This window comes from Gopherus evgoodei, chromosome 9 (assembly GCF_007399415.2).
Source record: "Gopherus evgoodei ecotype Sinaloan lineage chromosome 9, rGopEvg1_v1.p, whole genome shotgun sequence".
NCBI classification, from domain to species: Eukaryota; Metazoa; Chordata; order Testudines; family Testudinidae; genus Gopherus; species Gopherus evgoodei.
In genome coordinates this window covers 80,477,413-80,498,721 of record NC_044330.1, presented here as the reverse complement: position 1 = coordinate 80,498,721, position 21,309 = coordinate 80,477,413, and the positions used below count along the sequence as shown (strand labels likewise).

Genomic DNA, 21,309 nt, shown 5'->3' with positions numbered 1-21,309 from the left:
ATATACTTCTCTTCAATAGAAAAGATTGCCAAAGGAACAGCAATATAGTCTACGTACAGAGGGATAGCCAGGTACTGATGGACAGCCTTTGATACAGTGGACAAAACAGCTTTACGGAAGTTGCTGTGCCACTATGGAATCCCTCAGAAATTTGTGATCACACAGAGTTTCTGTGAAAATATGACCTGCCAGTAATACATAACAGCAAGTGAAGCCATTTGAGTTTACTGCCAGCAGCCTTATGTCACCCAGGACCTTTTTACTGGTAGCATATTGGATAATGAGAATGCCACTTGATTGTTCTGTGGTCTTACGATGGAGTTTCACACAAAAGTTATACGATCTAGACTTTGCAGGTGACATCAACTTGCTATCCTATGCTCAGAGAGGCATGCAAGCTGAAACAAACGATCTTTGGGCATATGCACAATTAGTAGGGTTGAAAATCAATACACAACAAGAAACACCAACACTTTCTGGGCCTGACATAGAATCGGTCCAATATTTCACATATCAAGTACAACAGGTAGGACAGACATTAAAGTCAAAAATAGCGAAAACCAGACATGCCTTCATAACTCTAAAGCTGATCTGAAGAAACAGAAATCTTGCCCTTCAAATAAAATTTCAAATATTTAACAACATTGTGAAGTCATTCTTAACAGATGGCACTGAAACTTGGACACTTAAGACTTTACTATCTAAACTCCAAGTTTTCATAAACAACTGCCTGAAACAAATCCTTAATATCAGATAGCCGGGGGGGGGAAGGGGAAAATCGAGCTCTGGAGGACGACAAGATATACTGATATGTCAGGAAACTATGGAACGAAAATGAAGATGACTAGAAGATACATGGAGGAAAGACCAAAATAACATAAGATAGGAGTTGGACTGGAACCCCAAGGGCAAGAGGCAAGAAGGTAGACCAAGCATAACATGGAAACACACAGTAGAAAGCTATCAAAATGATACAGGAAGAGTTAAGACTGCAGCAAGAGTGTGTCAAAAGATGGCAGGCAGTGGTGAAGTCCCTATGTTCCTCATGGAATAGGAAGGCATAATTCAGTCAAGTTACAGAAGGACAGAGAAGATAACTAAAAGCATATGGACTACTTGGACTACTAACACATGTCCTATCTAAACTAGTACCAATATTATTCAGGCTCTCACTCTTGAAGACTTATAATATAATCATTTTCATAGCTCAGTACAGGACACAGTAAAATCTTATGTTGAAAATAGGGGGTGTTTCCCCAAGCTTATGACAATTGACCAGTGGTGGGCAATCTGCGGCCCACATGTGACCTGTCAGGGTAATCCGCTGGTGGGCCACGAGACAGTTTACATTGACTGTCTGCAGGCGTGGCTGCCCACAGCTCCCAGTGCCGTGGTTCACCATTTCCAGCCAATGGGAGCTGCAGGAAGCGGTGTGGGCTCACCACTGCTATAGACAGAAATACACATTAGAGACACTCGTTCCCTAAACAAGGTCACTTGTTATCCAGTTGTTTGGTTCACAAGTAATCATTTAAATTTTATGGATGAAGTGCAATGTCTCAGATGCACCTCATTTTTTAATATTTGTACACAAACCTTTTTAATTCTTGGCACCAGGCAAGTGTAGAACTCCCGTATTAACACTAATGCATTTTGCACTGGCACAATAAGGTGATCAGTTTGTCTTCTAGCATCAATGAGTTAAATGAATGGAGTCCATTGGTAAGTGCCCAATTACAAATTAATTTAAGTAAGAACTTGTGGATTTTTTACAAATAGATTTGATGGTAAAAATACCGACACTGTGACACTTTTTACGTACAACTTGGTTATTGGTAATGGTCCCCTAAACCACTTCATGAACCCAGCAAAACTATACAGTATGCAAAGAATATTTGTAACAAATCTCTGAAAGGACAGTGTATGGAAATACCTTATGATCTTTGTGACGTACCCTGATGTTTAAGTTAAATAAACATGGACACCGCCTGTAAAACAACACAGTGTGAATCCCCCTGAACCTGTGGATTTTTTTCTTTTAAAAAAGGACTTTTACAGAATTCAAGTAGTGTAGCAGGAAACCATATATGTCTTTCGATCACAGGTCAGGCAAATATAGAGCCACTTATTGGATTTTCCTTTGCTCCAGTTTGGCTAAGATGCCCCAGTGGATCTATAAGTCTGTTGAAGTTAGTTTTTTCATGCTCCGTCGTTGAGCTAAACTTGAAGCTGCGACAGGTTCTAAGACTGGCTGAAATGTCTTGTGATTCAGTGCAGAATATGTGGCAGCCATGGCCCCCTAGAGAACAATGAAATCCACAAAGATTGTAAAAGTTATCTGGAAACGAAAACACTGAATGTTAAATATTAATTCTTTATGAATCCTGGAAACGCCACAGAGAGAACTTGTGTTAGGGCAGAATAACTTTTGTAAAACCTTGTGTTGATAAAGAGATAATTAATATTTATGCCTGGGTCCTCAAGGCATCTGAGCATGGGTTCTTCACAGACCTTAGGTATGTTCCCTCTTACCAGTAACATTTATTTCACTTTCCATTAAATTTCCACTATGTTCATGAGGCCAGCGGTGGAAGTAGAATTCATTTCTTACCAGTACGCTGCACTCATGGGAGGGACACAAAGGGGGGCACCAATTAAAGGAGGGAAGGGGGGTCACCTGACCTCCCCACGTGACCCTTCTCCTCCCTGCCCCCAGCCCAGGGCTCATGCACTCTCCCCATCCCCTCCCCATGATCCATCCCACACTACTGGGGGGGGATGGGGATGACTCCCTGTCCTTCTCCCGCTGCGCTGGAGACTTCTGAACTGCAGGGCTCTCTAGAACAGCTGCGGTAAAAGGAGCAGAACGTGGGGCTGCGGGGCAGCCCGACGCCAGTAGCTCTTCTGGCGTAGCTGTACTGCCCCCAGCCCTTCCATGCAGCTCTCCCTCCTGAGTCCTGTCTGGGGTTTGTACAGCAGCCCCACCGGAGGGCAGGGCTGGGGGCAGTACAGCCATGCCAGAGGAGCTGCACATTCTGCTCCTTTTGTAGCTATGGTTCCCGGGAAAGCTCTGCGAGTACCAGGAGGGGCCAGCCAGCCTAAGATGATCCTGTCTGAGATGCTAGGTAGATATTCAGGGTAGCTAGCTCTTCTTTGTGTTCATGCTGCCGCAGTGACACTATTTTTAGCACACTAGCTTGATCAGAGCTAGTGCAGGTAAGTCTCCTCAAGCTGGAAGTATAAATTCCAGCTTGATGTACAGACATCGGCTTGGAGACAGCTAAAGCCTCCAGAAAATTCTCCACCTGGGTATGAGCATTGCCCCGATTACTCTAGTATTTAAAAAAATAGAAAGAACAGCAACAATCTCTTCTCTCAGCCTCTAGGACAAAAAGCTTGATTAGTTTGTCAATATTTTGTTTGAATGTTTATGAGTGAGCATGTGCACTGTGTGACGACAGAGAGAATGCTAATTCTAAGAAAGGTGTTCAGCATCGAGCTCTGAAAGTGGCTGGTTCCATAGTCTAGGACCAGCTCCTGAGAAATCTCTCTCTTTTGTACCCATGAACTATCTTCAACAGTTTCACTGTTCTACACAGTAGGAGGTCGTAGCTGCATAAAATGGATGCAGAGGTGATTCTCAAGTAACTAGGGCCAATCCCCAAGAAGGTTTTGAATACAAGGAGAGAGACTTTGAACTCTGCATTCAGTGAGGAGCCAGCATAGAATGGATGACTGGGTGAAGTGGTCATAGCAACACAAGTTGCTAAGTAGCCAGTCTTCCATGTTTAGTACTACTGGAGTTTTTGGTGGCCATGGATATTCTGGCATCCAACTGAGGAGCCAAAAGGAAGCAAAGGCCATGAACCAAGGTAAGGGCATATAGTGAAGGATGCTACAAAAAAGAATCTAAGGGGAATTTCAAACAGAGTAGATACTCTCCTTCTCACCCCACATACTTCCTTGTGATCTACAAAGCCCTGATCCCACAGAAATAGGATAGAGGGGCTTATCTGGGCAGGGGAGCAAGCTTGGGAACAACTGCCCTCCTCCTTATTTCCTCTGCCAACCCCCTTCTCGGGGAACTCCTCCACTGGCATTAATGGGGAAGGAGGGAACAAGTACCACCCCCTCAAGCAACAGAGCAACCATGGAAAGGACAACTTCAAGTGAAGCACATACAGTAAAAAGTAGATTAACCCCTTTTCAACAAGGTCCTTATTTCCATGCTAACGTCCTCTGTAATAAAAAAAATACATTGAAAAATCCCCAAAGCCACACCTGCAGTTTAGGACAGGAAGTGAAAAGCCATCCTAAATCCAGCTGAAATAGCAATTGGAATTTAGCAGATGATAATTAGCAGAGAGTCAGAAAAAGATTGCTTTTCTCTCAAGTGTTAAGCTCACACATATTGAGATGGAGGACTTTTTGTTTTACCTTAACTAGATGTGGTGCATCTTGTCTGTTTAACTGATAATGAGGCAACTGGTCCCTGCAGGCTATCCACGAGTGTTTTAATACTTGCTCTGCTGTATATCGCTGATGTGGATCTACATGAAGCATATGGGATAGCAAGTCCTAGATTGAAATGATAAACACATATATAGTGGTTACATCCAAATATAAAGTGCCAGAAAGTTAGTGTTAATGACTAACAACATGAAAAAAGCCATTTAATTCATCTGGAAGGATCTAACAAGCCACACTAAACAAGGAAATCAATAGCTGAAGTGGGGCATTCTGTGTCTTGACACTTCAGATGTCTGAATACAATGTGTGACACTATATAGGTACAATGAAGTCTGTTAACAAAATGAGCATTCATTCTAAACAGAGCCTTACTAGAATGTTTATGATTTTTCATATTTTGGTTTGCTTATGTATCCAGTCATCTTTCAGAACAAGGGCAGAAATAGTTAACATTAACCCAAAACAAACAAATAAGCAATCCATTTGCCTCGGATGCATTTCTTCTAGTGGCAGATGCTCCTCCTCACTCCTGCTATATAATTAAAGTCTGGACTACCAGCTGCAAAATCTAAAACTCAAATATAGCGATATGCCTCTGAAGTTTTTCCACTTTAAGGTACAACCTTGTAAGGTGAAACTGACCAGAAGTGTACATTTGGTTTTGCCCTGTTGGAGTATTAGGAAAGTGCTATTTTAAGTTAATATGCAATTGCAAGGTTGGTCAAAAGAAGGTGAGAGAGAGAACAAATCAATTAACACATTAATAGGTGGAAGGAAGGATATCAACAAAAGCAAGAACAAAGAATGATTACTCAGCAATTGGAGTAAGGACAATACGAGGCATTTAAAAAAATATATCAAGAACAAAATAAATCCTAGTAATAGGATAGGTCCATTACTAACAGAAACAAGAAAATTGTCACTAATGAAACAAAAAGGCAGAAGTGTTCATTAAATATTTATGTGGTTTTTGGAAAGAAGCTGGGTGATGCATTCACATCTCACAGTGATGGTTTTTTTGCCTTTTCCAGCAGTAACTAAGTTGGATGTTAAACAGCTACTATAGTTCAATATTTTTAAATATAATTTGCACCTGAGTATTAACCCCCCCCGCCAAGGATCTCTCTTAACCTCTGATGTTGATTTTTAACAAGTCTTGAATTACTAGGAAAGTTCCAGATGGCTGGAAAAAGGCTAGTGTGCAAAAACTTTAAAAGAGTAAACTGAATGGCTTGGATAACTATATAGGCAAACCCTGATCCTGCTGAAATCAAGGAATGGCTGATACAGGAAGCAGTCGTTAAAGAATTACATGATGGTATATTAGTGCCAGTCAACAATATTTTATGGAAAATAGGTAGCATCAAACATATCTGATATCATTCTGGTTAAATTACAAGATGGTTTGAGAAAGGTAACCATGTTGACACAATATACTTATAGACTTGTGTAAAGCATTTGACTTGAGGCTGAAGCTAGACAAACTCAGATTAGAAAAACATTTTATTTTAAACGAGGATAAAACTAAGTGAGGATAACTAATTGGACAGTCATTAAATCTAGATTTAACATCTTTTTAAAAGATATGTCACAAACTATGGGCTTGATGTGGGAATTATGGGTGAAATGCTACTGCCTGTGTTAAGGGGGTAAGCTTAGATGATCAATATTGGTCCCTTTGTAGCTTTAAAGTCTATTAACCTACTCATGGGTCAGGTTAAAATTTATAGCACCATTTTAGGTTACTAAAACTCAGATTTAAAATATAACCTAATTTTTACCATTGATACTGTGTGACTGCTTTTGCAATTCACATAGCTAGATCATGAAAAAATACATTAGTTCCTCCAGCTGATTTTTACTAACTAGCACAACATTCGTAACAGAAGATGCAAAAATTGCAGTGGAATGTTTGCTCCCAAACCAAAAACCTGGTGACACCCAAGCATTGCAAGTAAGAGGCAACTTTACATGTTGAAATATTCAGAATAAATGAATGGCAGTCAACTATTTTTTTCTTATTTTGTTGGTTTGAGTCAAAGCCTTATCATTATTGTTTGTGTTTTGCTTTGCTCTTGGTGCGTTGCATACCAGAATATTAATCCGAGTAGATTTTTCTAGTTTTTAACCACTATCATGTCATTATATTTCACTGAAATTTAAAATTTTCCACCTGGAGTATTTACAAATTTTCTTCAACTTTTTATGCTTTTATTTAAATTTTCTAGTTAAAAGTCTGAAGTCAAGCAAATCCTAAATAAACACATAATTTGATTTAAATGTGAATTGCCATATAAAAGCTGTGCTACTTTTGATACGTCTTTATGGACATAGAAGAAACAATGTTTTTCATTTTTCTGGAAGTATTTTCCTCCTGGTTTTTCCACGACTCAACAAGAACCAGATTTAAAGTAGTCTCACACAATATCCATCCCACGTCAACTGGCTCTGCTGGAAATACAACTCAGGTTTTAGCCCTGAAATATGACATCACCATCTTTGTCCTCCAAAGACTGCCGAAAGTCTTCCAGCAGGAGAGAAGTGTAGAACAAATCCCGAACCTCTTGTACAGAGCACTTAAAAGTTTTACACGTGGGCTTTGTGAGGCACTGTAAAACATTCTTCCCTTGTTAAAAAGGCAACTCTTGATATAGTTCTAGACTCGGAAACCATCAAAAAAAATACCACAGATTCCATACACAGACAAAAATATACCAAAATAAAAATGGCTAAGAGTTAAGTTACACTAGTCAGATATCCAATCAAGTTTAACATATATTTGCTTGTACCCTAGATGGTACTATAGAAGATAAAATATATTTACACCTTTGCTGCATCTGAAACAGTGTCCCAGTTGCCTCCACTTAAAGAGAATTTTCCACTGCCTATTCGTAACAGGATTTCCTCAGGAGTATCATTGGGACCATTGGCAAAAGGAGTATAGCTATTTAAAAAAATTACAAGCAAAGAAAGGATTACATGTATATGAAATGTATAAAGAAACATGACAAGCAAATTTTCAGAAAGCAGTGTCATTCTGTCTAGATACTTATGAGTGGTGTTACTACTATATTATGTGATTTCAGATATTTACTAAAAATACATGAAAATTTAATCTTTAAAATCTTTTCTTTTTATTTATTGCAGTGGCTTATCCAGTGGAACAAATTAAGTACAGACCAAAGATCCATAGTAGCTAAAGGTTAACAACTTGCAGGCTATACATTCTTACCATTCCAGAGTTCATCAATTAAACTGAAATGTTTCACAAATAGAAATGACGTGGAATATCCTCATGTAAGGTCATCACACTTTTTAAACTGAACAGCAACGAAGTGACCAATAAATCTGACTGAAGTCCAGAAATATGTCTATACCTTTTATCATGGACAGAAAATACAAATGTGACTGGGACTGTTTTTAAGACTCAAGTTTGAGAGGCTCTCATTTCTCAAAATTACAGAAAAGCTGTTTTCAGAACCTTTTAGAAAGTTTTAAGAAACAGTCTCTGCCTGTAAAGTCAGATCTCTCAGTAACCATGAATCCAACTGTGGAGCGCTCAGAAGAGCTAAAATTAATAAATATAAACCACATCCAAGAGACCTGAATAGTTCCTGAGAATGTTACGTGGTCTTGTTCCTTCCACGTCTAGAAGCAAACACTGAATAAAACTTGGATAAGGTTTACATTAGCACATGACACTGTTTGCAAACATTTGCAACTACCCTTCAATTGTAATTTACTGTGATTTCAATAATTTATTAATCCCAGATGCATGACTGTTTGCTACCCAGAAAGAGCTGCATTTTTGAGAACTTCATGGTTGAAACCTCCTGCCTTTCCCAACCTATGAGCATGAGGCTATAGAACACTAACACTAACATTCTAAGACACACACAGTGATGGTCAAGTACTTGGTGCATACTGAATATTAATATATTTTAAAAGTTAATGATTTCATAAGTTTTGTTCAAAGTTGAAGCATTAACCTATGAAATTTGTTATGTAACTGCTATCATGGAGGACAAAGTCCACAATGTTTACACATCTAAAATAATCTTCTTTGAGGTCCTGGGAAGGCATAAAATTAAGCCCCTTTGAAAAGCAGAAACCTGTGTGTTTTTGTTACTTCTCTACATCTTAAAAATCAATTACATTCCAGATGTTCCAAAAATATTAATCTTTTGAGTGCAAATAATTACACCGCCACCCAATATAACACGAATTTGGATACAATGCGGCAAAGCTGCGGACTCCAGTGGATAAAAGCAAGTTCAGTATAACACAGTTTCACCTATAACCCAGTAAGATTTTTTAGCTCCCAAGGACAGCGTTATATCAAGGTACAGGTGTATGAGACATTTTAGTCCAGAAAAGTACTTTTCGAAAGTATTGTAGTGGGATGAGAAGTACAGGTTAGAGAACTAAATGGCAGCTACAGCCTTTTACTCACGTGCTGCTACTACTATTGAGTGTCCATTGTGCATTAAAGCTATAATCGCCAGACGACTAAAAGATTGTGAAACTCATGTAGCGAAATTTACCATTTCTTGTCATAAGGAGAATCTCCTCTAAGGATTATTACTTTCAGTACTGTATTCTTGCAAAATCATCTTTAACTGGCCTAACAACAATTAGGACAATGCCCCTTTAGCAGACTGGTATAGGATAAGCAGCAAAGAATCCTGTGGCACCTTATAGACTAACAGATGTTTTGGAGCATGAGCTTTCGTGGGTGAATACCCACTTCCTCAGATGCATGTGAGGAAGTGGGTATTCACCCACGAAAGCTCATGCTCCAAAACGTCTGTTAGTCTATAAGGTGCCACAGGATTCTTTGCTGCTTTTACAGATCCAGACTAACACGGCTACCCTCTGATACTTGGTATAGGATAGCCACCCTGAGAAGCAGTATGTGCTTCAAATTTCAGTAAAATGGGTTGGATTCTTGTTCAGGAGTGTCATGACAGCTGTGAAAGCTTTTCCATGTTTATTGCTAAAGTCTGTGTCACTAATATTCCAGCTCAGAGATATTACTCTGAAGATCCTCAAAATACCAAGAACCATCATATATTCAGATTCTGAATTCAGTGAATTTGAATTAGCATTCTGCGGAATGAAATCTTAACACTAAGCAGCTGTCTACAGAAGGTTCACTAGAACCTTACACAAAACTAATTTGGCCTGTTAGCTGAGAGACAGTTATCAGAAGACAGTATGAAAACTTGATCTGCAAAATTTCTGATGCTGAAGCTAGGGTAGAACATGTGACTAAATAGGAGTCTGACTGCAAATTTTTAAAAGTATTAATTACACACTATCATTGTCATTAGGGTCACAATACAAACATTTATATTTTGAATTTCACATTGATGAATCAAGTAATAATATACTAATTCAAATAGGTAGATACAAATCTATAAATTGGAATTTGCTGCTAAAATTAAGTCAATTGTTTGCCTAAAAGGAATAGGTGATAGCACTAAAGATTAAGGATATGATACTATCATTTTACTAAAAGCATCGCTTTAAATCTCAACCTCAGTTTACTATTTGTTATGAAAACTTCAACAGAAATTGCATCCTTTTATATTTGGATACTGCTAAAGAAAGTAACTCAATTCATTTTTTCCATAATGCTGTAATTTAGAGATTTCAAAACCCATCTAATGCAATGTTCCATACCTATGTAACGTATGATTTTTGTGTCAACATCAAAATCCTTAAGGGATGTTGGCCAATTGAATCTGATCAGAAAAACAGTTGTGTATGTGACCCTAAATCTCCCTGCCAAATTCGGTAGTTTTGCACTCTTATTTTTAAGCACTGTTCTTTCCCCTGTTCCTATACAAAAGATACAGACCAGAATAATTAGCTATTCAGAGGATACAGTGAAAATGACTACATATGTAGGGCTGTCAAACACATCAAGCAAAAACGAAACAGAGGAAAAACGTTTCTAATATTTTAGAGTAGCAGCTCTATTAGTCTATACTGAAAGTTTATGCTCAAATACATTTGTTAGTCTCTAAGATGACACAAGTACTCCTGTTTTTTTTTTGTGGATACAGACTAACATGTCTGCTACTCTGAAACCTGTCGTTATGCAAGGCACTGCACTTAGCCGTATGGAGTGGAAATCCATCAACTTCATGAAAAAACTGCTATGCATCTGATGAAGTGGGCTGTAGCCCACGAAAGCTTATGCTCAAAAAAATTTGTTAGTCTCTAAGGTGCCACAAGTACTCCTGTTCTAGTATTTTAGTTATAGTAATCTTAGATACTAGTTATAACAATATTAGGTACATTTTTTCCAGATAGGAGCACAATTACATTGAAAGCAACTGATTCTAGATTTTGAACATTTCCATAAGTTTATGTTAAATGTTAACACATGAAGAAACACTGCTGAATTATGGAAGCCTTCTATTAAAAAAAATAGTTTCTTGCAATCCACATATTTTAAGACTGTTGCTCAGCATGCCACAATGCCTGATAGTGTACAAAGCTTGTTGCAAGTGGGAAAAAAAATATTTTCCTTCAAACAAGTAGTAAAATCCAGAATTTTTATATTCATTATCATGTCTAATACATCTCAAGGCTGCTGTCATATCAGAATGTCTGTGTGTATACATCACACTAATTCCAGAAAACTAAGATGACATCTGAAAGCTGATAAAAACCTTACCCTGCCAGCATGGTGTAAAGGAGAACACCCAAGCTCCAGATATCACAAGCAGCATCATATCCCTGTCTCATGAGAACCTATAAAACAAAGATCTGTTCAAGTTTTATTTGCTGCATGTAAAAAACTACAGAAAGGGTACGCCAATCCCAACAGCCTCTCTTAAAACCAAACAGAAATATGACAAATATTCTTAAATGTAGACAGCCAGTATAAATATTTTGAAAAGATGCTTGCGTCTTACTACTGGGGGCCACTACCACCATTTTATTAGGTTTGAGCCAGTCCTTGAGAGATCAGCAGCACAAACACATTGACAGTAATATTGTGATGTAAACCCAAGAACCTGATCCTACTATCCTTAATCATGGAAAATTCTCACAGAAACAATTTTCAAATTAAGGTCTGCAGTATTGTATCCCAGTGAGCTTTAGGAACAGATATAAAAGGAAAATACTTTCAGTGTCTTTTACTGTGACATTTCTCATTGTCTAAAGGAAAGTATTCTCTTTAAAGATCCCATTGTGATACTAGATGCACATGGCACAGTTGATGCAATCTAAAGATGCAGAACACAAGCAACATTGTCTCTAAGGAAAAAAGCTTGGGAAAATAAGGAAAAAGGACATGAGTATTTTAAATGTATTCCTGGACAAATATTTAAAGGGAAGATAAAAGTGTTGAAGTTGTAATTAGAAAGATATGTAGCCTAAATTGGAGTCTCTGGAATTTATTTGGAACTAATCCTTTTGAGACTTAGGATGGCAATATTTAAGACCACCACTCTGGAAACATAACCAGAGCATTATCATGACAGGAGAACTGTAACAGCCATTTTAGTGTAACAATGACTTCTAGCGGTTTTGGTAAATTGCTATTAATACTAAGAGTAAAACTGAGGAAGGAGTCCACAAACTAGCCCACAATATAGACAGTACTGAATAAATATTTTGTAGGACAAAAAGGGATCTAAATGTTGGTTACACTGTAAGGAAAGAGTTCATAGTTGGTTAATTTTAGCCCATTAAGCTAGGAAATAAATTTAAGACAAATTTCTCATGAAGTCATGCTTTTAAATTCCAAAGGAAGAGAACATCTTATTTGTGTTAAATAAAAGCCATCGTGAAGACTTATTTACAGTGTGTGAATGGCATTTATAGATAAGTTTCGGGGAAAGGAGAACAAGGGTTGGAACAATTAAACATGTTGTTCACAGCTTTTAGTAGAAAAATATGTCTGACTGACAAGAAAGTTTATGATGATGGAACATGGTTTCTTCATGAGTCAGAATGGTACATATAAAGTCAATATATTAAACTGCTGAAGATACCTCTGGTGCTACAAAGTTGGCAGTGTAGCAAGGAGTTAAAAGAAGTCCATTCTCCCCTCGAAGTTGTTTTGCAAATCCAAAATCACAAATCCTGATAGAGTCAGCATTGTTTGAGTCATCCATATATAAAATATTACTTGGCTTAAGGTCTCGATGCACTACCTTTAAAAAAATGAAGTATAATACTTAGAAACTATTTGTAACTTGTAAAGATAACAAATGTTTATAGGGCACATCTGTAAAAATATGTAACTTCCTTACCTGTTAACTGTTCTATGAAGGTAGCAAAAACTGATCCACACAATTACTTAAAGTACATGATGTAACTCCAGAAATTCTATATCTTCTAAAGTAACATTACATAGGAGCTCCTGAATCATGGTAAAGATGCAATTACCCTTTATTGATCCCCACAACTGATAAATAAAACCTACTGTATGTCATAAGCTACAAAGGTTAATCAATTTCTGAGAACAGTAGGATTGTTACTACAACGTTAAATTATTATTTATGAGAAAGTATATTATTTTTCTATTTGAAATACTGTTTACATTCTAATCTAGGAAAGGTCATTAGCACTGATGTGATGTCAGATACTTTAAATAACTAAAATTAAATTTAACTTTTTACTTAAAAACTTATGAAAAACCAAATGAAAATGCAACTTCTCTCAAGTTCTCTTTCCTGATCTTGTTAACAGGGCTAAATCTGGGAAATAATTGTTTGACTCAAACAGTGTATAATTATAGGCATAAACTTATTATTTTTGTAATTGCTGAAAAGATACATCTCCTGTACTGGATAACACATATTTCCTGTCGGATGATGCTAGGAAGGTTTGCAGTAAAGTGACAACCTCCCTGACACAAGAAGAGCCTAGGATTGAAATGGATTATGAAAAAGATACAAGTATTTCCACACAACATAAAAAAATACTTTTCTTGTTTCGTTCATTGCCCCATACATATGATTTTGTACTACATATGGCATTGTTTCATATAACAATTTAATAGTTACTTGTTTGCATATAATTTTACCCTTTAAGATTTGAAAAAATGTAATAACTACAAAAAACAGAACTCCTAAATGGGCTTTCATTTTATCAAAAGTGTAGCCTGTAGTGAAAGCTACTCTAAGTAGCAGGATGCTTGTGTTCATTACTGAATCTAGGTTTGTACATATGGAATCAAACTCTCTTGCCATAATCTTATGGTGCATCTTATGTTCAGTTCAATAATTTCAAGAAAATGTGAGGGTCTGTACATTCATTAATGATTCTATTACTTGATAGGATATTAGTGTTCACTGTGATTTTACCCTCTATCCCGATATAATACGGTCCTCTGGAGCCAAAACAATCTTACTGTGCTATAGATGAGACTACGTTATATCAAACTCACTTTGGCTCCCCTGACCGCCCCCTCCAGAGACCCCCATCTCTAATCACCCTCAGCACCCCACCCCTACCCAACACCCTGCTCCTCATCCCCTGACTGCCCCGATCCCTATCCACACCCCCGAGAGGCACTCATTGGCAGTGGCGGGAAGCTGAGCAGCCTGGCCCCGGGCTGCTCTACTCCGCCAGCTCCCAGCTGTGGCGCTACACTTCCCGCCGGTGAATGCAGGGAGGTTGTGGAAAGGACGCCCCCCCGTACTCACCTGTGGCAGGAAGTGGAGTGCCATGGCTGGAAGCTTGCAGTGGAGGGGGCTGGGGCTGGGCTGCTCCGCTTCCACCACCGCAGGTGAGTACGGGGAGATTGGGGAAAGGATGACCCCCTGTACTCACCTGCGGCAGTGAAAGCAGAGCAGCCCAGCCACAGCCCACTCCACTCCACCAGCTCCCAGCCACGGCACTTCGCTTCCTGCCGCAGGTGATTACGGGGGGTTTCCTTTCCTCAACCTCCCCGCACTCACCTCGCGGCGAGAAGTGGAGCGCCACAGCTGGGAGCTGATGCTCTGATCCACCAGAGTGCTGCTTTGCCGCGTTGTATGCAAACCTGTGTTATATCGGGTCGCATTATATTGGCAGAGAGGTGTTAAATATTTTTAGTGATAGCACCCCACATATATAGGGGGCCCAATCTTGCAACAATTTCTGATATAAATAGTCTTTACTTATATGAGTAGATACTTTATAGCAAATACGCCTATTCTTGAGTAAGACAGGCAGAGAGGTACTATGACAGCATCCTCACATGACTCTGGTAATGTACCTCAATCATTATCTGTAATAAATATCTTTTACCAGAAGGCTTCATTTATCTGAATTTTAACAACTTTCCATGTGGACATTTTGAATAAGACTAAGATAACCAACCTCATTTGTAATCTAGACATCTCCAAAAAGTGAAAAGCTGGTGCACTTATATTAACTAGATTTTGGAGCCTTAAAAGTAACTTTGCAATATGACTTTTATAAGATACATATATGGATGAACCCTTACCACTAAATATTCCTGCTAATAAGTGTGTAATTAAAAATAAAATCTCTAGCATAAAAACATTTCTAGTACTAAGCATGTGCTTTAAAAACATTTTAAAAGCTATTAAAATTGGAATATGTTGTTTTCAATAATATGTATATAAAAATAAACGCATTAGTAGTGTTACAGGTTTAAAATAGACTACAACCTAAAAGCTGGGGCCTTGTAGGTGAATAAATATAATGTTGTAGTTAAAATCCAACTACATTTTATTCTGAGTTGATAGTGGCTTTGTATTAACAGCAATGTGTATTAATTAAAACATATAGATTGTACAGATGTGTATATAATGAAACCAGAAATTCAGAACAAAATGAAAGTCAGGCTTCCACAAAATGCCCACTTCCTGCTATGTGATATATACACTAATGAGGTTTGTGCAAGCAGTTATGTGGCTGAGCTCTTCAAGGGGATTACGCATTATCTGGTCATTATAAATAAAAATCAGATTATGGCATAGATAACAACCCAACTGGTATTTCGAGCTGCATAGTTCTAATAATTCAGACCATTTTTAAATAGAATAACTGAGTAAACTGTCTATATACTTGAAGTTCACATAGCCAATCAGATCTCTGGGTGGCACATTTCTATAGAAAAAACTTTGTTTCTGATGGTTTAAATACTAGTTTATTTTACATAATTATTCTACAGGAATTAAATAGTTCATATTAGAATAACTCTGCATTCTAGTTTTCCATTAGAGGAGCAAAAAGATTTTCATCTAACTGCATGAGTCAAAACTGAAATCTTCATATGAAATACAGAAAAGTACTCCTCTTCCTCACCCTACATGGAGATGTGGCTTAATTAAAAGGTTATGTAATCAACTTAATTTTCTAGCAAGACATTTTTATAAATTATGCATGAAGTTTAAATTATGTTGTATGCAAATGAAGTCTCAACGCTCTTCATAATGTGCTCACATACTAACAAATCAACAAAAATTTAAGAAAAAGAAAATGTGATTGTTAATTACACAAAGTATAAATACAATCATGATATAATATGTATCACTTACTCCTTGACAATGAAGGTAGTCAACTGTTTTAGTTATAGTGTACAATACAGCACTAGCCTCCCGTTCTGAGAAATACTTTTGTCTGAGAATCCGATCAAGCAGCTCTCCTCCCTTCATCAATTCAGTGACCAGGTAAATATATCTGCCATCATCATACACCTGCAGAAGTTTAAAAACATACACACACTCATTTGAATAATTCACAATTAAACATACATTCTAAGAATTTTAAGGACTAAATAAAGTCTTCTTCTAAATGTATATGAATACAGATAGGTATTGCAAAGTTTAATTCTTCAACTGAAAATTCATGCCTCATGGCACAAGGATTAAAGAAACCTTACATCCCACTAACTAGATAAATTCATGGAGAATGGGTCCATCAATGACTATTAGGCAGGATGGGCAGGGATGGTGTCCCTAGCCTCTGTCTGCCAGAAGCTGAGAATAGGCAACAGGGGATGGATTATTTGATGATTACCTGTTCTGTTCATTTCTTCTAGGGCACCTGGCATTGGCCACTCTCAGAAGACAAGACACAGGGCTAGATGGACCTTTGGTCTGAGCCAGTATGGCCGTTCTTATGCAATGTGGAGTTAGTGGGTCACTAAATGATGATTCTGGGATTCACTCTTTCACTTGTGCTGCCCTGGGAAGAAGCATTTTGTTTCTCTCTATTTTTACCAGATGCAATTTTGAGTGATGGCACTCCGTATATCACCACCTAAGTAGTTTATTTCTACATTAGATCAGCAACACATCAAGTGTTCAGTTGAGATAAGGATGGCAAAGACAAGCTTCCAATATCAGACTCAGATGCATATATTAAAACTGTTCAGGCAGCCATGGATCTTTACATTTATTTATATAAACATAAGATTCTTTATTATTATTTTAAAAGCTAAAAAAGCTTCTTATGTGCTGGCAAAACACCTGGAATCATGATGGCTGCAGTTAGCCAAAGGGCCGCTAGAGATTCTGAAAGGGAAGAATCTCCCCTGTATCCCTCTACCATGTGCTCTCCACCCTTGTTCAACTGCAGTTGTCCCAATCTCCAGCGGCCCATCAATTTGCCACCCACTGAAATGGGAGGCAGTAGGGGTAGCATTTTGGTTCTTTATAGCTAATGATGAAAGCCCCAATGAACTTGGTTTCTGCTTGGTTTGGTTTTCTGTTGTTTTTGTTTTTTAACCTTAGAAAGAGCAGGAGTATTCTTTTGGTCCTTTTAAAAATTTCTGCTAACAGAACTCTTTGGAAAGCCAAAGAGCTACAGAGGGCTTGTCTATACTTATCGGGGAATCGACAAGTGGTAAACGATGTATAGGTGGTCGATTTAGTGGATCTAGTGAAGACCCGCTAAATTTACCACAGATTGCTCTCCCATCAACTCCTGTACTCCACTGGATCAAGAAGATTGGGGGAGTCAATGGGAGAGCATCTCCCATCAACATTGCATAGATCTAAGCCACGTGGATTTGCATTACGCTATTCATGTAACTCAAATTGGGTAGCTTAGATCAAATTTCCCCTGTAGTGTAGGCAAGGCCTGAGCCATCAATTTAAAGTGTGTAAGTGTTGACTCTTTCACAAGTAGATCTTAACTGTTAGGCATTTTGAGTTAAATCAACATTAAACAAAAACAAAGAAATTAGTAGTAAAAATCCCATTCCCTCTCACATGCACAAGTTCCATTAATTAATTATGGTATCAAAATTCTATTAGCTCTCTAGCTGTCTACAGAATCTTCCAGTAGAAACAAGATCTAAATTTCAAATGAGAGAGAAAGTGGAAACAAAAGCAATAAAGTGCAGAATTTTCTTTTCTTTGCAGGTCACCTTTAAAACCCAGAATCATTTAGGAATTTAATAATTAATTTATGAGCAAAGGCCAAAAACATTTTGAGTCTCCCAAAACCTAGCATATTTGCAAAAAAATTAAGATATAATGTACAAGTAACCGCATATGCCATATTTGAAATATTTTACCTTTTTAAAAAAAACTATAAAAGACGGTTACTCACCTTTGTAACTGTTGTTCTTCGAGATGTGTTGCTCATATCCATTCCAGTTAGGTGTACGCGCCGCGCGTGCACATTCGTCGGAAAACTTTTACCCTAGCAACTCCGTGGGCCGGCAGGTCGCCCCCTAGAGTGGCGCCACCATGGCGCTCCATATATACTCCTGCCGGCCCACCCGCTCCTCAGTTCCTTCTTGCCGGCTACTCCGACAGTGGGGAAGGAGGGCGGGTGCGGAATGGATATGAGCAACACATCTCGAAGAACAACAGTTACAAAGGTGAGTAACCGTCTTTTCTTCTTCGAGTGATTGCTCATATCCATTCCAGTTAGGTGAATCCCAAGCCTTACAAAGGCGGTGGGGTCGGAGTGAAATGTGGCAGAATAAAACTGCTGAGCCAGAGGCTACAGCCTCTCTTGACTGCTGAACAAGGTATACTGCGAAGCAAAGGTAAGGACCGAGGACCAATGTAGCTTCGCGACAGGTCTCGTGGGTAGAAACACGAGCCAGCAAGGCGGCAGATGAAGCCTGAGCCCTGGTAGAATGCACGGTGATGTGGCTTGGGGAAATATGAGCCAAATCATAACAAGTGGGGATGTCCGCCATCACCCAAGATGAGATCCTCTGAGAGGAAAACAAGCAAGCCCTCCCTTTGGCCCGCTACCGGGGCAGAGCTGGGGCACCTTAGGAAATGATTCTGTCAGCACAATATAATGCGAGCACTCCACAGATGTCCAAGGAGTGCAACGGTTATGCCCATTGCGTTGAGCTGTGGGTAACATGAAAGGCCAAAACACCTTAGGGAGGTAAGCCGGGTGCGGTCATAACTGCACCTTGTCTTTGTGGAACCTTCGTAAGAGCTCTGATCTCAGAGACCCGTCTGGCCAAGACTAGGTTGAGGTCCCAGGGCGGGGCTGGGTGGCGCACCCGAGGGTGCAAGCGCTCCAAGCCCTTGAGGGACCTCGAACCCATAGAGCGTGGGACACTGAACGTCCATCTTAGCCTGCTGGAAGGTAGGGATGGCCACTGAGAGTGTCCTCAGCGATGATACCGCCAGATCCTGCCGCTGAAGGCCAGAGGCAGGCCAAATAGAGGGGATCGAGACCTCAGCAGGAGCAAGATCGAGCGTACTGCAGCTGTAAAGGAAACGCTTCCACCTGGCTCGGTACGTTGACCAGGTGGAAGGCTGCCTGTCACCCCGACTCAGGTACGCAGGAGCCACCGTGAGGCGAAGAGGCTGCAGGTCCGAGTGACGAAGCCTGTCATTGCCCTGAGTGATGAGGTCTGGGCTGACAGGCCGAGCAACGTGGTATGTCAGTGCTGCCTGGACCACTCTGGAGTGATCATGATGATGCACGCTCTGCCCCCGCGGAGTTTGAGCAGGACGTAACGAACCAGCGGGAACAGTGGGGAGGCATAATGCAGTTGGCCGTTCCACGGCATCAGGAATGCGTCCAAGATCGATTCCGAGGAGAGACCTTGGAAGGAGCAGAACACCTGGCATTTCCTGCTCTCGCGGTGAGCGAACAGGTCTGTGTGAGGAAACATCTCCACTTCCGGAAAGCGGGACGCCTCACATGGGGCAGAGTGATCACTCGTAAGACAGGAAAAACCTGCTGAGTCAAAGAGTTAAGACGTTCCGAACGCCTGGGAGAAAGGACGTCGCCAGCTCCATCGAGTGGGCCATGCAAAAGACCCGGAAATGGATGGCCTGCTGACAAAAAAGGGGGGAGGACTATGTCCCCCCTGAATACTTATGAAGCACCTGGCCCTTGTGTTGGCTGTAAACACCGAGATACAACGGCCTCGCAGCTGCCGCTGGAACCCCTGGCATGCCAGGCGGACTACTCTCATTTTTGGGGCATTAACGAGGAATGCCAGCTTCTTAGAAGACCAAAGGCCTTAAGCTCGGAGGCGACCATGAGCACTCGAGCAGAGAGATGATGCGTCCGCCGTCAGGGGCAGTGAGGGCTGGGGCGGATGAAACCGCATCCCTGTCCACACCAAGGAGGGAGTTAGCCACCACTCTAGGGAGCCTAAGACGTTCGAGGGAACGGTGACTACCATGACCATTGGCTCCCTGACCAAGCGGTACGCCGAGGTGGGCCGGACTTGGAGAGGACGGAGGCGGAGCTTGGCGTGTTTGGTTACAAACTTGCGGGCAACCATGGACCCAGGAGCCTGAGACAAGAGCGAGCTGAGGTCGTTGGGAAAGCCTTCAGACCTCAGATGATTGTTGCCCTCGCCTAAAACCGCAGTTGTGATAAGCAGGCTCCGGCTAGGTAGGAGACCAGGATAGCCCCTAGGAAGCCCAACCTCTGCGTGGGAACCAGAGTGGATTGCTCTATAGTAATCATCAGGCCTTGATCTGTGAATAAGACCGTGACGATGCCCACGGCTGAGCGGTTTGTGTCTCAGAGTCTCCTCGGATAAGCGAATCGTCCAGATACGGAAAAACGCATATCCGACATCAGCGACGGAAGGCGGCGACTATGGCCGTAAACCGGGAGTATTCACCGCTGGCTATAAAGCGGAGGCATCTCCCGTGTGGAGGGAAGATGGCACTGCGAAAGTACGCGTCCTTCATATCCAGGGCGGCATAGTAGCCCCCAGGAGGCAAGGATGGAATAATGGTTCCCAGGGATACCATGTAGAACTTCAACCTTATCCTAAACCGGTTGAGTCCATGCAGGACCAGGGAGGTCTGAGACCTGTGTTCGAGTGGGGGACTAGGGCATAACGGGAGTAAAACCCCTTGCCCCTTTCGTCCGCTGAAGGGGGACAGGGCTGGAGCAAATTAAAGGTGGTACCTATGCTCCATCGTGCGCAGGACCCAGCGATCTGAAAGTAACTGGGGCCATGCCAGAAGAAAACGGGATCGGGATCCCGTCCTGCGACTGGTACACCGCCCTCCGGCGAACCTTGGAAGGTCCGTCTTTGGTCCCAGTGGTAATTGCGAGGGACCTTGACTTTGGCTTTTTAGGGGGCCTGACGTTTGTCTGCAACCACCTTGGCCTTGCCGTTTTCCAGAGTTCTGCCTCTGGCTAGGCACAGAGTATGGCGGCTGGGGCCATAAAGGCCTGCGTTTGGTCGCTGGCGTATACATGCTGAGACGCATTAGGACCCTATTGTCCAGCAGGCTTCGCAGTCTGGGGCTGTCTCTGCCGCGAAGATGCCTTTACCAACAAAGGGTAAATTCTTTCCCCCGTCCTCCAAGACGGCAGCGAACTCCAGGTGGGAGGTTCGAGGGAGAAACTCCTCCACCCAGGTGCTATAATTATCGCAGCTAAGCAAGGCTTGTTGCT

The 21,309-nt window shown here is 40.6% G+C and overlaps 1 protein-coding gene across 2 annotated transcripts in view; it reads right to left on the bottom strand.

Moving 5' to 3' along the window:
* Positions 1–1,362: 1,362 nt before the first annotated feature.
* Positions 1,363–21,309, bottom strand: part of RPS6KA6 (ribosomal protein S6 kinase A6) — an 88,850-nt gene continuing 68,903 nt past the window's right edge. For both annotated transcript variants that reach the window (XM_030574707.1, XM_030574708.1), the window contains 6 exons: positions 15,990–16,148; positions 12,486–12,647; positions 11,159–11,235; positions 7,297–7,414; positions 4,438–4,578; positions 1,363–2,299 (listed from right to left, as the gene is read on the bottom strand). In XM_030574707.1, the coding sequence (XP_030430567.1) occupies positions 2,174–2,299; positions 4,438–4,578; positions 7,297–7,414; positions 11,159–11,235; positions 12,486–12,647; positions 15,990–16,148 (783 nt within the window). In that variant the 3' untranslated portion in view covers positions 1,363–2,173. The remainder of the gene's footprint in view (positions 2,300–4,437; positions 4,579–7,296; positions 7,415–11,158; positions 11,236–12,485; positions 12,648–15,989; positions 16,149–21,309) is intronic.